Source organism: Tripterygium wilfordii, chromosome 20 (assembly GCF_013401445.1).
Source record: "Tripterygium wilfordii isolate XIE 37 chromosome 20, ASM1340144v1, whole genome shotgun sequence".
Classification (NCBI taxonomy): domain Eukaryota; kingdom Viridiplantae; phylum Streptophyta; class Magnoliopsida; order Celastrales; family Celastraceae; genus Tripterygium; species Tripterygium wilfordii.
This window is the reverse complement of record NC_052251.1, coordinates 1,702,136-1,719,604: the sequence shown is the minus strand read 5'-3', so window position 1 is coordinate 1,719,604 and position 17,469 is coordinate 1,702,136. Positions and strand designations below refer to the sequence as shown.

Genomic DNA, 17,469 nt, shown 5'->3' with positions numbered 1-17,469 from the left:
TGATAAGCTTAATTTAAATACATTAAAGTCCGCAAGTGGGTCCATAAATAACTGCAAAAGCAAGCAGATTTTCCCCTCGAAGTCTCCGCCACGGAAATTAGAATATAGTGGAAGACAAGACCTCAATTCATCAAACCTGAGACCTTGTTTGTTACAAGTAAAAGGAAAGAGAACTGGCAAATAATTTTCAATAACAGATAACATTGATAGTATTCCCAACTCCCCAGCTATCAATACAAAATGGGGACAGAAATTACAAAGATTCAGCAGCATCCCACTGCCTTAAAATAATGAGGAACAAATAGACAAAAAGAACCAAGTAATCATAGCCTACCACTACCAGGAAATCACACGGCATCATGCTCCATTTCTAAATATTCATTACTCCATTAATCTTCTTCCTGCTTACTCTTCCATCTCACAAGAGACTCCAGAAATTTCATGACCTGCACACACAATTCCATCAGATTCCACAAACCAGAATACAAAACTTGATCAGTGGTCAAGGGCATGGAAGGGGGCTTTGCACCTCTGATGGGTCCTTGAGAGAGTAAAATGCATTGGTTTCTTTTGGGACTGGAGACACCAGAATTCCATAACCTCCACACTTTTCCCGCAACACCTGATAAAGCGTAACATTGTTTTTTTATACGATTAACGATCTATATAATGAACGACAGACTCGTAACAAACTTGTCATAATTTGCGATGGCAATCATCTCACAAATACCTTGAATGCATCTTCATCAGTTTTATCATCTCCAATGTAAATTGGGAGCACATCATCACTTTTACTTAACCCTGTCAATTTGGCAAAATACAGAACTGTTATTATTTGTAGTTTTATGTCATAAACTTGTATTTCAATTTAATTTACTAATAATTTCATGAATATTCGAGAATATAGAGAGAGCAAGAGAGTTACCAAGTGAGTCCAACAGAAATTCAACTGCTTTTCCCTTATTCCAGTCAATCATAGGACGAACTTCCAAAACCTAAGTAGAGAGAGAAGTAATTAACAGAAATCATTCTGTGGATAAAAGAATGGGATCCATCCGCATAAAAACATGACAAATGCAATACCTTCCGCCCATGAGTTAGTCGTAAACGAGGGTAACTTTTAAGAATATCATGAACAAGTTGGGCAATAGTTGGCCAGATCTGGAAAGAGAAGCCCAAACACAAAATATTAAACTTGTTATCCAAGTAAAAACACTCCTTTCGGGTGCCATAGTATGCTTATAGAGGCCCAGAAATATTCACCTTCTCATCTACATTACGGTAATGTACAGAGGCGCAGAACTTGTGATTCTCAACTTTTGAACCTTGGATTCCTTTGGTATTCTCGACAAGGGTTCTAAAAACCTGCATAAAGACAAATCAAGATTAGAGCAATCAATATTAGAACAGAAGAAGATCAAATAATGCCTTCCCTGCAACATATATATGCATGATCCCAGAAACAAATAGAGCACCTCATCAATCATAGGTATAAATTCTCTAGCGGGCTGGAACAGATTTACTTCCTTGCCCTGCCACAATTAGATCAGTGAAACATAAAAGAAGAATCAACAATATATTCAGCTTGGTATAGAACATTCTACTGGAGGAAATACCATTAAACAAATTTTTTTAACTAAAATGGGATTAAAAAAATGAGAACTGGAAAAGGGTTGTTGCAAATACCAGTTGGTCAGTAGATCTAATTATACAATTATTTGAATGGTCATCAGCGGCCAAGTGATTGACTGGTCCCATGATGTCCATTCCATGACTACCAGCATAATGTAGTTCTGCTAGTCCTACCAACTCATAAACCTGAAACAGGAAACACTGAATCAGGCTCAATGGCATCCTGAAGGATTACACATAATTAAATGGGAAAAAAAGAGCAGATGAAATATTGAATTCCAATTAATCTCCAACTACCTTATCACGACTTCTTCCACTAATTATTGCTGTAGGGAAATACTTTGCAACATTTCTTACTGCGGAACGCATCTGATATAAATTCCTTTTGTCTTAGTAAAAGACCAAGTGCGCAAACATATAGAAGGAAAGATTTCATAGACAATGATAAACAATGTGTAATTCTTACATCATTGGACATAAGAGCGCGATCTGGGTCATCCACTATTGGTGAAAGAGTCCCATCATAATCAAGAAACATTGCAATCTTCTTGTTTTTGGCATAATCTGTGATTTGATTAAAAGAGTGAAGTGCTGAAGGATACTTGAGCTGCAAAACAAGAAACAAGAGGGAATAGAATTATTACAAGTAAAGAAATACATGCAGAAAGAACTAGTTTAAAAAAATACTGATCATAAGCCCCCTGCATATTAAAAATATTCGAAATTACCATCCAGGAGCGATGAGCAGCATCAGTATCATCAGAAGTAATCTCCACAGTGAAATCCTTAATTAGCTTTTTCCGAGGAGGTGATGAGGATTTCATGGCATCCAACCACCCATTGGAGCGAACATCATCGAGCTTCCCTGGCTTTTTCCTTGGAATTTTTACGTACTTCCCAGAGGGGAATGCTGCTCCTGCTTGTGGATAAGGCAAGAGGCCTGAATATGTGCTTAGTCTTGAATTGTTTACTGGCGCAGGATCAGTAAGAACAGGAGATGTTTGATTTGAATTCATCTCCATGGTGTCAGGATTTCCGAAGTGTTAATGGATGAACTAAGTATATTATATCAGCCACTCAATCACAAGGAAAAGTATGTACCCTAGACAAACGCTTTCTATCCAACCCTTTTGTCTATGAAAAACCACCTCTTTAGTGTTTTCTTATCACAGCTGCTAGGCGAGTAGTCCATCAAGTGCAGGCAACCTGAAAACTGGTGATAATTGAAAACGAGAGAAATAAATTTCCGAACCGCTTTAAGTGTGAAAAATTGCACAACTGATAAAAATTAAAGTATTTGAAACCTTCTCATCTCCAAAGATACATTGCATCTATTGGAGGTGGCCAGACATTATTTGCTCAAGGATCCTTGAAAAAGAAATATTACAAGGCTTCCAAATCCTAGCAAATTCCACTTGTTTCCTGCATTATTGATGTAAAAATCACTAACTTCGGTTTGCAACTTGCAAGCATACACAAAAAGTAATATAGAACATTCCACCCACACACAAACTAGTCAACTTCAGACATACTAATTAAAATTTGCATCAGTGTGAGATCATAATGTAATGTACTAGAGATTAAAAAAAAAAGCAATGGTGAAAATTCTTAATTCAATGTGAGTATGCATCTGCTTGGCTATCCGTGACTCTAACAATACAGAGTTCAATACAGAGTTTCAATACATGAATGATCACAGTGTAAGGCATCACACGTTAGCTTTACCACTTCAATATCTAAACCCTTGTGTGCCTAATGGCCTAATTCCCAGTTTAAGTATGTTACAGGCCAGCAAGTACTTCACAAGCAATAGCTATTCACCTCAGACTTGCTGGTTCTGGATAATGGTCAAAAAAATGTTGTAATGCAGTCATATAAGATTGTAATGTCTGGAAGAGTCCTAGCTAGTAGAAACTGCAATTATCTAGACATTGAACATTTCGGCAAAGAAATAGAATGAAGTGGCATTACTAAGACAAAAAAAGAAAGAAAGGAAAAAAAATGAGAGAAAATTTTGGCCCCAAAATTTTGTTTATAGTAGCTGGATTCTGATCCTATATTATTATTGTGTGAGCAATTTAATTGGGATAATAAGCCAATTAGAATGAAGTCATCAAATACAACAACATAATGGAACTAATTTACTATATTATCCGAATATGATATAAATCTCCAGAACTGCAATATCTACTGTGGCATCCTTCTGCATACTTCATGTCTAGCTAGATAGATCTAAAGTGTTTTCGAAGTCATATGTGACATAATTAATTCATGTCAAGGTCTCACTACTTTGTCTGACCAGCTAGCAGTACTCAGTGATCATAATACAATACACATAAATCAATAAATAAAAACAAAGATATGTCTCTGTCTTTTTCAATATATGTACATGACAGCTGCTCAGGGACTACATATGGGCCTGCCCAAAGGAGATTTCGCTTGTAGATCTAGAACGTCTCTTCCAAAATCTCAACAAACAAATTCATACCAAATTAAAACAACAATTAAAAATGAATAGGAAAGGGAAACGAAAGTTTAAATCTTCCAGCAATGATAAGGCACTGCAACTACCAGAAACATCCTACAAACTTAAACCCCACCATAAACATGAAATACAAGGAAAAAAATGAAACTTTATTAAAATCCACATAATTAGCCTTTCTAGAGGCATAATATAAATAATTTTACATAAATTACACAGATTATGCCGTTGTTCATGCACCGAACTCAAATCTTTCAAGGCGTTATCACACCTAAAACTTCTAAGCACAAAAACAGCTGTAGAGTTTCCTATTCGAGGTTACATGAAAATGAAATTGATTGGGACACGTCTTTTCAAAATCTCAACATCTCTACCTTGTTCACAGCTACCGACAAAAATTTATAATTTAGGTTAATTAATGGTGAAATTATAGAAAAATGGCCGTCCAAATCAGGCTCTGTACAAGAAGATTCTCTACGATTAAAAAAAAATCATGTCATTAAATACGATAACTGCCATTAAAACAGTTCAGAACAAAAGCTTTCAATCCAGAGAAAACAATGTCTACCGCCCGTCATCATCATGTAACCGAAAAACTGACTGAAAACAACTGAATAGATTCACAAAACAAAAAATGCTTCGCTTCTACTGTTGAGCGGTGCCGTATTAGAGGTCGCAAAAATAAGCACAGACAGATGCAAACAAAAAAACCTAAAATCCCCAAATAAAACCAGAGAAAATATTATCAATGTTTACGATACCGATTCTGGCATCATTGCATTGAAGACGAGAAAACTCGGATTCTGGCTAACAAAATCATAGAAACCGAAGATATCATACCTGATTTACAAGTTAGAAACAGGAACTGATCTCTAAAATGCAGTTCTCGATTCAAAAGCCTGAAATGAGGAAATGAATGAAGAGACCGAGAAAAGAAAATCAAGGTATGTATACACAAAAATAGGGACAGAAAAAGAAAGGCAGAGAAGAAAGAATTAAACCTCAAAAGGAAATCGAAGCTTTCACATAGAAAAATAAAAACCTAGAAAACTCGAATGTAACAGAAAGAGAAAGAAAGAAACGAAAGGAAGGGAAGGATTTGTAGACGAAAACAACGGGTATTTATAGTGTTTTTCTAGACGTGTTTAACAAGGTAAGCTCTTAAACCCGGTTGTTGAATTGGGGAACACCTCCCATTTTAATTTTACTTTTTTACCCCTTCATATTCCAAATATTTACAACTCATTTTCTTTCTTCTTTAATTAAATATTTTCAATTAAAAAATAAAACTCATAGAGGTTTCGATAGCGACCACACCGATTCTTCTAATGTGATCTAAAGACGTACATCGTATATGCACAATGATGTGATTCCCAAATCTGATGAAGATCGATGTTTTTCGATAAAGAATAAGTCAAGAATCTATATTCAATTCATGTGTATTGTGTTTGTTTTATATTTATTATTTAGTTTGTCCGAGTTTATCTCGAGATAATGTTAGTCATCCCGGTGTTATACGGTGTTTGTTTGTTATTTTATTGTTCTTGAGTTATGATGTCTACTTTCTTTTGCTTCTAATTATAATTTTATAAACTGTTATTGTGAAATTAGGTGTGATTTTATTATTATGAAAAAAAAACACTCACCTCATCTTTTGCCACCTGTAAATGGAACTTTTTTGACCGGTGGTGAATGGAAGGCACGTGTATTGTGGGACCCACGAGGGACCGATCTCATGGGATAGGATGATCATCATCGTTGGAGATAATAATAACCGGACACCGCCAGTAAACGTAGAAGTTTCCTCTTCGTTGACGTTTTCTGGGTTTTGTGGGCTTTATCTTCTAAATCCAGGCACTATGACTGTTGCTGTCATGCCAATGTGGAGGACCTGGCGGTTGATGCGGCGGCTTTTGGAGGTGGTCTCACGTGGCGAAAACGGTGGGAGCCAATAATAATTATAAAGTGAAAATAGCTTTTTCAAAAATCTCGTGGTGGCAGTGAGTCACGAGAGGCACGATCCGAGCTGGCAACTTGGCCTAAAAAGGTTTTTTAATAGGAGAGAGCGTAAATTCAATTCAATGGTCAAAGAAAAAACAAGTCATCGTGGGACCCATGCAGTTCTACTGGACTACTATATTGTATATTCACTAATCAGTAATCACGATCTCTGCGGTTTCGCTCGTTACGTGCTTGAGAACTATTTTTTTTTTTATTTTTTTCCAAAAGCAAAACAATAAAAGAATTATTGGTAGGTTTGGTAAGACATCTGGTGCTTTTAGCTTGTTTGCACCTATCAAACACACCGAAATCGGCTTCAACATTTTATTTTCAAGCAAAAGATTAATTGGTTCAACGGTGTGTTACGATATCACCACATCATAGTAAATTTGAAATTGGTGTTGCTTTTCATTTCACGACGTAACGTGGTGACCGAATTTTTTGACTTTAAAACGCGGGATTTTTAAATTTTTCCCTCAATTTCATTATTCCATTTACATATCGAAAAAGATATTCGTTATGCATCAAGATTAAAGTGCATGTAATAGGCTTCACATACACTTTAAATGTTGTCCATACACCTCAGCAACTGGGATCTCAATTGTTGGGACGTGTAGCACTTCTGTTTACAGATTTACAAAAAATTAATTTTTATCAACGAAAAATATTCAATGTTACCCTCATCGCAATGCTTTTAGTGACGCATCAAACATTTTTCGTCACAGCATCTCACCTCACCTCATTATAGTTTTCGAACTCACCTCACTTCAGCTCGGCATAAGAAGTCAAAACACAACACGATTCCAAACATACCCATCATTTAACAATTCTTGCAATCCAAGGTTATATAGTAGTTAATAAGTACGTGAATGTTAATTGTCCTGAAAATGGAACACAAAAATGTAAAGTTGGGCATAATGTTCCTATTCGAGGAGGGTCATTATTTAGTTCACACATACCCTTCATGGAATGGAATAGTGGGGTTTATCTGGTGAGACTTTTGGTTAAGAGAGACAAAAATTGGTCTTGTTTCGGAGAAGAGGGGAAGGTGCATGAAATTTGGTAATCATTTCCTACTTAAAAGACTAAAACAAACACTTTTCACCAAGACTGATTGAATTCTTTGGTTTAAGTATCTTAAAGTACTTTACTACCACTTCTTTCTAGCTTCTTCTTTTCTTGTTGTCCTGGAAGTGTGAAAAGAATCTTCACATGATTTTTAAAAAGGTGATGCCCTTTGTAAATCTGTTAAGAAATCCCACCCCACTCACATATATGATATTGTCCATTTTGAGTTATTCGGTTCCTATCGATATATAGGGCTCGCACGACTTTGTTTCTCCTAAACCCAACAAGAGTGGGCTTAGCTCAACTCACTTAAGTCTAGGAAAAGGCAATTTGTATGTGGGAGGGGCTCACTCTTATAAACCCACGTCTTTTGACTTTACCAATCGATGTGGGACAATAACGAGTCGTGACATTCTCCCGCACTTGTGAGCTGAGTTATGTCAGACCCAACAAGTGAACATGAAGAGGCCCATCCAACAAGACTGAGAGAATTCTTTGAAACCATCTTAAATAAGAAATCTCACCCCACTCACATACATGACAAAATTAATTTAGGTTACATACTGCATTTTAACTATTTATATCTAAATCTAACTATCCCACCTTAATGTGTCAGTGTAATTGTATTTATATAAAATTTAAAATGTCCCACATCGGTTTAGTAAGCACCGATCATGTGGTTTATAAGATTGAGACCATCTCCAAACACTTAAAGTGCCGTCTGGAATGACAAAACCACATAGGTCTTAGGCCCATAACGTAAACAATACCTCAAAATGGATTGTACTCAAATCCGCTCTCACCTCCTTCTCCTATTTCTCACCTCTTTTTCACATCCCTATTAAGTGAAGAGCTAGCCAACTAATTACAGGCTGCATTTGTCTCTATTTTGGCTTATAAAGTGTCAAAATTTTCATGAAGAAGGAAGGGTTATAGGAAATATAATTATAGATCAAACTTTTTGAATAATATACAAGTAATTCTATAAAAAGAGAGATGCCTTGCTCCACTAAAACGTGTTACCTATTACTGTTGGTCATGTCATTCTCAAGAAGATATTGAGAAAGCTTCAATACAAAATAGTAGGTAAAGGTCGGCATTTCTTAACCCCCACCCACCCCATGCCGACCAACCATTCATTCAAGGTATATAACACCAAACACCTTAATGAAAACATGGAAATCAGTATCTATATATTACTATATTTGTTACCATTATTTGATGCTAATTGCATGATCGACGTGACTAACATGAAAAAAAAACTCAAAAAAGTCTTTGTCAAGAGAAAAAGCAAGTATTCTTTAGTTATATAATGTTTCACACTAGGGAGAGTTGTTGAAGGCCTTAACTTAGTACATAATTATTGATAAAGATTTGGTACACATGCCTTGCATGGCAATAGAATGGCTTTACTGTTACGCCGAAAGTTAAAATTTATAATAAACTATTGACCTTGCTTGAATTAAGGGCAATGTCATGCCAAATATATAACTAGGGTTTCAAAATAGCTAGTTGGTAGTGAAAATAATCTAAATTATCAAATCACCTTTAATTCAAATGCATTCGCTTTCAAGAATGATAGGCGTCCCAATAAATGGAATCTCAATCATATCAAAGGGTGATATGTCATTCTCTGGTTCAATCACCGATTTTTATGACCCTTGCACTTATCTCAATCAAGTGACAAGTGCCCATTTGAGATGACAAACACTTTTTTGTTGGGATGTTTATGATTTCTGATTCACTTTTCCTCCAAAGTTTATAAGATTTGAAATTAGTGATATCTAGGCTCTGGCTCCTTTTTACCATTAGATTAGTACTTTGTGGCTCACATCAGTCAAATAATAGCGGATCCCAGTCCTTATTTCATAGGGGTTTGGATCCCCTTAAATAGCCTCCCTAAAATACCCACATTTTAACTAATAAATTATGAGATCATATAAGAGGAATAGGTCTTGCATTCAAAATTTGGCTTTCACAATTTATAAACTCCAATTTCTTTGAATTTCTCACATATTAAATACCCATTGAGATGTTGCCCCATATGTTTGGGCGTTGCCCATTAATGGGTTTTGAATTTCATGTGTTGGGACGTCGAATTTCAACAAATTAACTTATTAGATTGAATGACAACGAAATGAATTATAATAACAAGAAGTCGGGCCATATGTTTGGGCATTGCCTCCTTAACGAGCTTTGAATTTCAACATGTTTGGTCATCGGATTGTCCAGTTCACACCTGATGGTTAATGTTAGATACGGTATAAATAATGTAAATGTTCAAACCTAACAAGTTAATTTATCTGCTTAAATGACAAAATAGCGAATTATAAGAATAATATTGCCAAATAGTACCTACAAACAAGTAGAAATGGGAAAGAGAATAATTTGTAAAAGAATATATCTTAACAATATAATCACAATGGTAACAACAAAATCAAATTATTTTATAAACGTGTTCGATAAATTCAAAGTGAGAAAATCATTGCTAGTCCCGAAAAGCAAACACCCCATGGACTCCAATTAACGCCACCTCGGCTGCACGAGGTAAATTCTTGTCTTGACCGAAGACGACAAGACACGTGTGGCCCCACACGACACTAGTACTATTGCACACGGTTGGCTCGCGCTTTATTAATCATTGGTGTTTACAAATGCCGACGTGGAACGGACGCTTCAGATGGCGACTATTGACAGAGAAAAGAAGTTGCTATGCAAAAGCTGCAGAGGGGGGTCCCACATCTGAGGTCGTAGATTACGAGGAAAAGTTGCCGGATGACGTGGCGGTGATGATACGAACAATGCCTTGACACCTGGAGCTGACGCGGACGTGTTTCGGTGGAGGCAAATTCTAAGAAAATGAGCGGTGCTTGTACCTTCAAGTGAAAGGTCGTTTTAAATATTATTTTGGAGAGGAAATAATAAATAATTAAATATGTATGAAAAAAGAATAAAATGAAGGCCGTCTTTAGAAGTTAGAACCTTCTCTCGGCCGGCGCGTTTACACCAAGCTTTAGAGGGGATTTCAACTAGGGGAGACAAAACTATGTTCGGTTCATATGACAGAATTTGTCCGATCTGGATTATATAAAATTTAGACATAAGTTATATGTCTGAAATTCGAATCCAAACACAAAATATTTGTCTGGTTTAAACCAGGGTTCGGATCCGGGTCCGAACATAGAATATTGTCTGATTTACTTGTCGGAAATTAAAACAATCTAGGTTTGATCAATTAAGTACATCCGAAATCCAATCCGGGTTAGAACTCAGAAATATAAATATAACGTAAACACATGATGTTGTCCGATCTGGAATCGATTTTTCTTTTACCTCCCCTTCTTCCAAGGTTTATATGGTGATCATTTTATTTGACATTTTGACTTTAGTTTAGTTAGTTAAATCTTGCACACTAGAGTTCCACTTTTAGAATAGGCCGGTGCCAAACCTTTCATATAGCGTACAAATTTAGGGGTGAGCCAATTGACTTCATTAAAATAAGGCTTGGTCTAAATTTATCAATCTACGACTTATAGCCTAGTTATATATAAGCAATGATTCTAACACTAAACCCCTACGACATTATTTCAACATAGCCAACAAACATGAGGAAAATTTAACGTCTAAAATGGTAGCATGTGTAGGTGTCATCGAGAGGCGTATGCATGTGGATCTATGTGAAAGTTTAACCACAAACTCAAAACACTTCTACTTTGTATACTTGTATTTGACTTCTCAAAGCACCTACGCTTGCTATAATATATTGTCCAGTTAATTTGCATAGATAAAAGCGCGAAAGTCTTATCGATCTTAGTGTTTTTTTCAATTCCAATTCTGTTAAATGTTGAGATGGACGCACACAATTTCTTATGGGACATGTGGGGCTCATGGTTTCACAGGGATCAGGTATATCATCTTAACATTTGAAATAGATGAGACAAAAATACTGAGATTCTTAACATTTCGGATAAAAGAGTGTGTGTGTATATAAGAAACTTTGACAGCTTAGTTTGTTTCTCTAGTTTTGTCGTAATTTCAACCATGTGTGAACGGATTGATTAAGTTGCTCCAACAATGAACTCTCATTCACTATCGCAATTTGTGAGATGGAAGCTTACTCAGTGAGTCTCGGTCCACGTCTCAACTAATCCATGCGAGTTGCGGGTATTTCATGTGACCGGGGGTATACCAGTTAGTTGCTTGGTGGACAGTTGATTGGGTTCCACGTTACCAAAACAAAAATTAAGTATATGGAGATGATTTGCAATTCAATTGTGAATGGGTTACATATTAAAACAAAGTTTCTGAATCCTCTTAGTTTCTCAGGGATAACAATAAATTTAATCATCAACTTGGCCGGTAAGATAACATATTCAAAAGATTGAGATTAATTTCTTAATTGATCGAAGCACCTGAACAAAGTTTCTGCAACCAACAAAAACTCATATGCATATGGTGCCCTGATATATATATATAATATTAAGCTTATAATTAAACACTTGATATTCTTAAATCATCCATCTTGTACAAAACATTATCTGTTCTTGTTGTCTCCAAATATGAATAATGCAAGTGGCCATAAGAGTTATATCAATACCATTTTGGATACTAGATGCTGCATCATATTAATGAGCTGATTGATCACACAAACTATTGACATTCTCATCCTAAACACATTGAGAATATTGTTCGCTCTGAGCCTCGGGCCTGCATAGATTTGTTTCTCATGGGCCGTCTCTAATGGTATTTAACCTCACGAAAATGCGTCTTCAATATGAGAGGAATTGAGTTTTGCTTATAATTACTCGGCTAAATTATGCCAATTAGAATGATGTGAGATTTTATTCTTGAGACAAAATTTGGTTGTTTCAATCAAACACACCATGTCTTGTTTTGTTTTGTATCATGGATCTCACATCACATTGGCCAAGGTTCACTTTTTTTTGTGGAACTTTTTTTCTTCAACATTTAGACAAGTTGAAGTCTTGAAGATAGATCAATGCATTTTGTTTATAATAATGAAAACATGAAATGACTCTTGTTGCCTGCCTCCCCATCTCATCATAAAGGGAGACTATTATTCACACCTATAAAGTGTTTTTTTTAATTTAATTTAAAAAAGATGATGTTAATTGATGGCTCCATCCACAAAGTAGCTAGGGTTAAATCAGATACAAACTAATATTGAAGATAATATATAATTCATATTCCATAATGAGTTCTGCAAATTGTACTTTCAGTATGATTGGTTTTGATGAGGAAAGCTGCACTAACATATGATCAGCAAGTGGAATTAATCTATGCCAATAATTAATCTCATTCACTTGTGAAACACGTTATAACTCTGCTGTAGAATTTCTACAACAGAACCCACCGTAAAATCAATATGAGTGTCTAAACATTCTTTTTATTTTTTAAAAATTATATTTGTATTTTGATCGGCTTTATGAATATAATGACATATTTTTTGTTTAAAACAAAAATCAAATTCAACATGAAAAATGTATATAATGTTTTCGATTTATATCCAATGGTTCAGGATTGTCATGCACATTTCATGTTGAATTTGATTTTTGTTTCAAAAAAAAATATACCGTTAGATTTGTAACACGATCATAATATCAAAATAATTTTTCAGATTTTTTTTAAAAATTTTAAGTTCCCTTATGGAACTACAGTGGGGGCTGCTGTAAAAAAAAATTTGCAGTAGCCCCCTGTCATCCTATAATTAGCTTCTTATGATAAACTAACTAATTTATTAACTAAGTAATTAATTAGCTTCTAAAGAAAAAGGTAAGTTTATTATGAATTCCATTTATTTATTGGCTTTCTCCATTCAACCTATTGGACCTAGTTAATACAATGCACTATTGTGTGTGTCTTTTCCTAGCCTATCTATCTTGAGAAGCTAGCTACTTTAATGTGGAAATTGGAAATGCAGCTCAATTAACTAAATAGTGTTGGGGCTTTTACCCCCATTGATAGTGACAGTTTGAGTGTTCACTGTTCAAGCAGGCACTAGGGATTAATTGTTTATTATTTATGCTGTGAATGTGTTTTTTGTTTCTCTTTGTATAGTAGTATATCCTAAGATAGCCTACTTTACTGGACAATTTTAAGTAACTAGATGTAGGCATGGATCAGAATTGAAACGAGTCAACATATATGGATTAAAATATGCATGGTCATTTGCGACTTTTATCAAAGTTTAGGTTAGAGTTGTCTTTTACTAGAAACTCTTTGTTTAGGCTCGAATTGCAGGAATACTTGTATTGTAAGTTTTCTAGTTTCGGATTTAAGGAAACTCCTTTTAATTAGGTTGAGTGATTGGCTCCAACTTAGGAAACTAGAATTGCAGGAGATTTGAAGTTTTAGGCAATTAGGGTTCTTGGGAAACTAACCGAAGTCAGTGCTCAAATTGAAAGTTGTTATTCTTCGAGTTTCATATTTTTATTTGTTTTGTGTGTTCGTGACTATTAGAGAAGTACCCTGGCGTGAGACAATTCTTGGTGGAGTGTGTTGCTTGTTGATGGAGTACCAGACAGTGTCTTCTCAACGTTGATACTTTGGTTGCGGCCAGAGTTTGACCAACTAACGTAATTAGTGGGTTTTAGAAAACATACATTGGATAGTTGATGTACTAAGGTAACTTAGATTAGATATTTTGTAATCATTATTCATATAGTGGATTGTTTTTAAGGTTGGTCGCTTAATAGACTCGAGGTTTTTCCCTGTTGGGTTTTTCTCGTTATTCTGGTATGTTTTGATTGCTATTTATTTATTATGAAAGTTTCATAATATTTGACCAACTGTTCTTGAACAAGAACAAACTTTCAAATAGTCCTATGTATCAACCACTAAGGACACAGACAACCACTTGGGTGATAGCATAGTTGATGATTCAAGGCATAGTTTATGCTTCTCTCTAAGTTTAAACCATATAGACTCGAGAAGTCCTGAGTTCGATTCTCACTGGGAGCAATAAACTTGTGGTCTCGCGTTAAGTCTTGGCCCAACTTACCCCATAGTCAGGTGGAAAATTTTTGTGAGCTCGGACCTGACGACTCGAGTTCAGACACATATTGGATGTCCAAATGGTAAATTTGTATAGTATCATTTTGGTTACCAAAAAAAAGGACACTGCATGGGCAAACATTTGTCTACTCGACAAAGCCCAAGGTCCAAGCTCAACAAGACCCATGAGAGTGTTGACCCACGCTCAACAAGCCCATGAGAGCCTGGGCAATCTACAAGTTCCATGAGAGCCTTAATCAACAACTAGACCCACATGAGTCTTAGTCGAGCCAAATAGCCCACGAGAGCTTGAGCAATCGACAAGACCCACAGAGTCTTGAGCTAAGCCCATAGGCCCACGAGAGTTAAGATCGAGCCCAATAGACCCACGACTTGGACTGTCTACTCCCCAATGGATCAAAGCTCACACTGCTAGGAAGCTCCCTCAAAGACCCAAGACCTAATCAAAGCCCAAGTCTTGCTAGCTCAGACGACATGTGATCCAGACTCCTATAAATATATGAGACGCCAACCTCATTAAGGCATCTCAACTACTTGGAGGCATCTTACTCTCTCTCTCTCTCTAAAACCCTTTCACTTCGCTCACTATAAATTTCAATCACTGTCAACTGACTTGATTGTCAGAGCTTTCTCGACCGGCACCATACCAGTGTCAAACTTCACGGTCTATCTAGTGAGATATTTGCAGTGTTATCGAAGGCCTCAATCGATATTTACTTGATTGCGGATCTTCGGGTCTACGGACATATCGATGCTTTTCGATTCAATTGTGAATGGATTACATATTAAAACAGACAAAGTTTCTGAATCCTTCAGTTTTTCAGGAATAACAAGAAATTTAATCATCAACTTGGCCGGTAAGATAACATATTCAAAAGATTGTGATCAATTTCTTAATTAATCGAAGCACCATGAACAAAGTTTTGACAGCCAACAAAAACTCAGATGCATATGGTGCCATGATACATATTAAGCTTATAAATGAACACTTGATATTCTTAAATCATCCATCTTATACAAAACATTATCTGTTCTTGTTGTCTCCGAATTTGAATAAAGATAGAAGCAAGTGGCCATAGAGTTATACCAATACCAACTTAGATGCCCAAACACATTAAAGATATTGTCCGCTCTGGGTCACGAGCCGTACGGATTTATTCTTTATAGGCCGTCGCTAATGGTACTTACGCTCATGAAAATGCATCTTCAATGTGAGGAGATGAATTTTGTTTATAAATCACTGTTAAGTTATGTCAAAATGATGTGAGATTTTATTCTTAAGAAAGTTTGGTTGTTTCAATACACTCATGTCTTTTTTTTTCTTTTTTCTTTTTTATGTATCATGGATATCACATTGGCGAGGATTCACTTTTTGGGGCACGTTTTTTTCAACATTTGGAAAGGTTGAAGATAGATCTATGCATTTTGTTTATAATGGAAACATGAAATGACCCTTGTTGCATGCCTCCTGTCTCATCATAAAAAGAGGATGTTAATTTATGGCTCCATCCACAAAGTGGTGTTAAATCAAATATAATTGAATGAAAATAAACTAATGTTAAATAATGGTTCATAGCAGACGAATTATTAATACCTAAAAGTTGTGTGAGAGAGGAACATAATGTACCAGTCGAGAACAACTTCCCATCGTGGTTATATCTGTTTGTTCGTTATTTTTAGTATGGGGGTATAATTGTCTTTCGAGTATCTAAGTAGCTAGCATATAAGGGTATAAAATCTAGCGGAATGTACTATTGAAATTCATATATTGAAAACTACTGCAGACTCTGTGGAAGTAGGCTTTCTTGGTAGAATCACGTAAACTTGAATTCTTCTTTTTCTTTTCTTTTTCTTCTTGTTGTACTTATTCTATGTGTTGCTCTATTATATGATTGTTTAAGAGTACCTGTTTTACAACATATAATTCATATTCCATAATGAATTCTGCAAATTGTACTTTTCAATAAGATTGGTTTTGATGAGGAAATTAATTAAAGCTTCACTGACATATGAATCACCAACTGGAATTAATCTATTCCAATAGTGGAAATGTGGAACTATGTATATATAGTTCAGTCAAACTAATAAGTTGTAACGATAGAGTATAGTCTATATCTGTGCAATGCTAGTATAGAATCTGTCAGATGAGATACAATAATATGTAATATAAGATGATTGATTAACAGCAAGTGCCATTAATATTCAATAAAGCTCCCTCCTTATCTATCTATCTATCTAGCTAGTTCAGGTGATAACACGACTAGAATATCTGACAACTCTCGCAGGTGGTTATCCATCCAATAATGCAGGAAACAAAGCCCAGGCACATGGTCCAAGACAAGACAGATCGAGCACTAACTGTTAATTTATGCACGCATTTTCAATGCAGATCAGGAAGATCTTAAGTATATTCCTTCATCAACCAAGCAGGCAAGCAATTATTGTGGAACTTGCTACACTAGTTAACCAAGAAATTTAACAATCACATTTGAACAGCGAGAATTCTAGTTATAAGCTATCTTTTTTCTTCAAATTCATCAACGAATCTGGTGGGGATCGAACCAATGATATGGCACTATTTTTCTTATGCAGGTCCTTGCTTGGCAATGGCAGCTAGGTTCAGCTGGGTTCAGCTCGGTGTTAGGTTGGGAAGGGTTTATCACCAATCTTTGTTTGGCAATTATATGTTGGGTGTTGGGCAAGGCTGAGGAAGACTCGCAATCCCTAGCTACCCAACACTCTTTTCACGAAACTCTCAAAATGAAGAGTTGGGTTATCCCTCCAAACTAGTAACATTTTGTCCGCTTTGACCTACACGCATTTGTCTTCCTAACATCGCTACACATCCCAGCAACATTCATCCCAAAAGTATTCCAGTAGTTCATTGGATGTGATTACATCATAACAGTGTCATCACACCCAATAAATGAGTGTCACACATTGTTGGGATGTTCTTGGGATGAATGTTGTTGACTGTTGGGATTTTTATCATTTTCATTGTCTTCCTACGTCGAGCAGCAATCCATACTAGTTTGAGACCAAGAAGAACGTTTGTTATTAATTTGGAAGTTTGACTTATTATATTATATAGTACTTCACATCTTGTCATGGGCAATACTTGAGCAATGTGAAACAAGAGATTTAGTCTCATCGCCACTCAATAACTCACCCATCACTACCAAACTTGACACTAAGAGACTTCTTGCCCCGTCCACTAGAGTCGCATGCTACATGAGAGATGTTCTACATTT

The 17,469-nt window shown here is 35.8% G+C and overlaps 1 protein-coding gene across 3 annotated transcripts; it reads right to left on the bottom strand.

Annotated features, from left to right (window-relative positions):
* Positions 1-105: 105 nt before the first annotated feature.
* On the bottom strand, positions 106-5,226 carry LOC119987463 (probable trehalose-phosphate phosphatase F). 3 transcript variants are annotated; one of them, XM_038832389.1, is made up of 15 exons: positions 5,116-5,224; positions 4,955-5,013; positions 2,937-3,054; positions 2,734-2,845; positions 2,361-2,648; positions 2,099-2,239; positions 1,930-2,001; positions 1,687-1,818; positions 1,476-1,532; positions 1,264-1,365; positions 1,084-1,161; positions 926-995; positions 731-801; positions 530-622; positions 106-446 (listed from the first exon to the last, which is right to left on the bottom strand). In XM_038832389.1, the coding sequence occupies exons 5-15, from the start codon at positions 2,646-2,648 to the stop codon at positions 390-392; spliced, it is 1,161 nt and encodes a 386-aa protein (XP_038688317.1). In that variant the 5' UTR covers positions 2,734-2,845; positions 2,937-3,054; positions 4,955-5,013; positions 5,116-5,224; the 3' UTR covers positions 106-389. The 3 variants fall into 3 exon arrangements, with proteins under 3 accessions (XP_038688317.1, XP_038688316.1, XP_038688318.1); XM_038832388.1 differs by having other exon boundaries at positions 2,361-2,845; XM_038832390.1 differs by lacking the exon at positions 1,930-2,001 and having other exon boundaries at positions 2,361-2,845; positions 5,116-5,226.
* Positions 5,227-17,469: the final 12,243 nt, after the last annotated feature.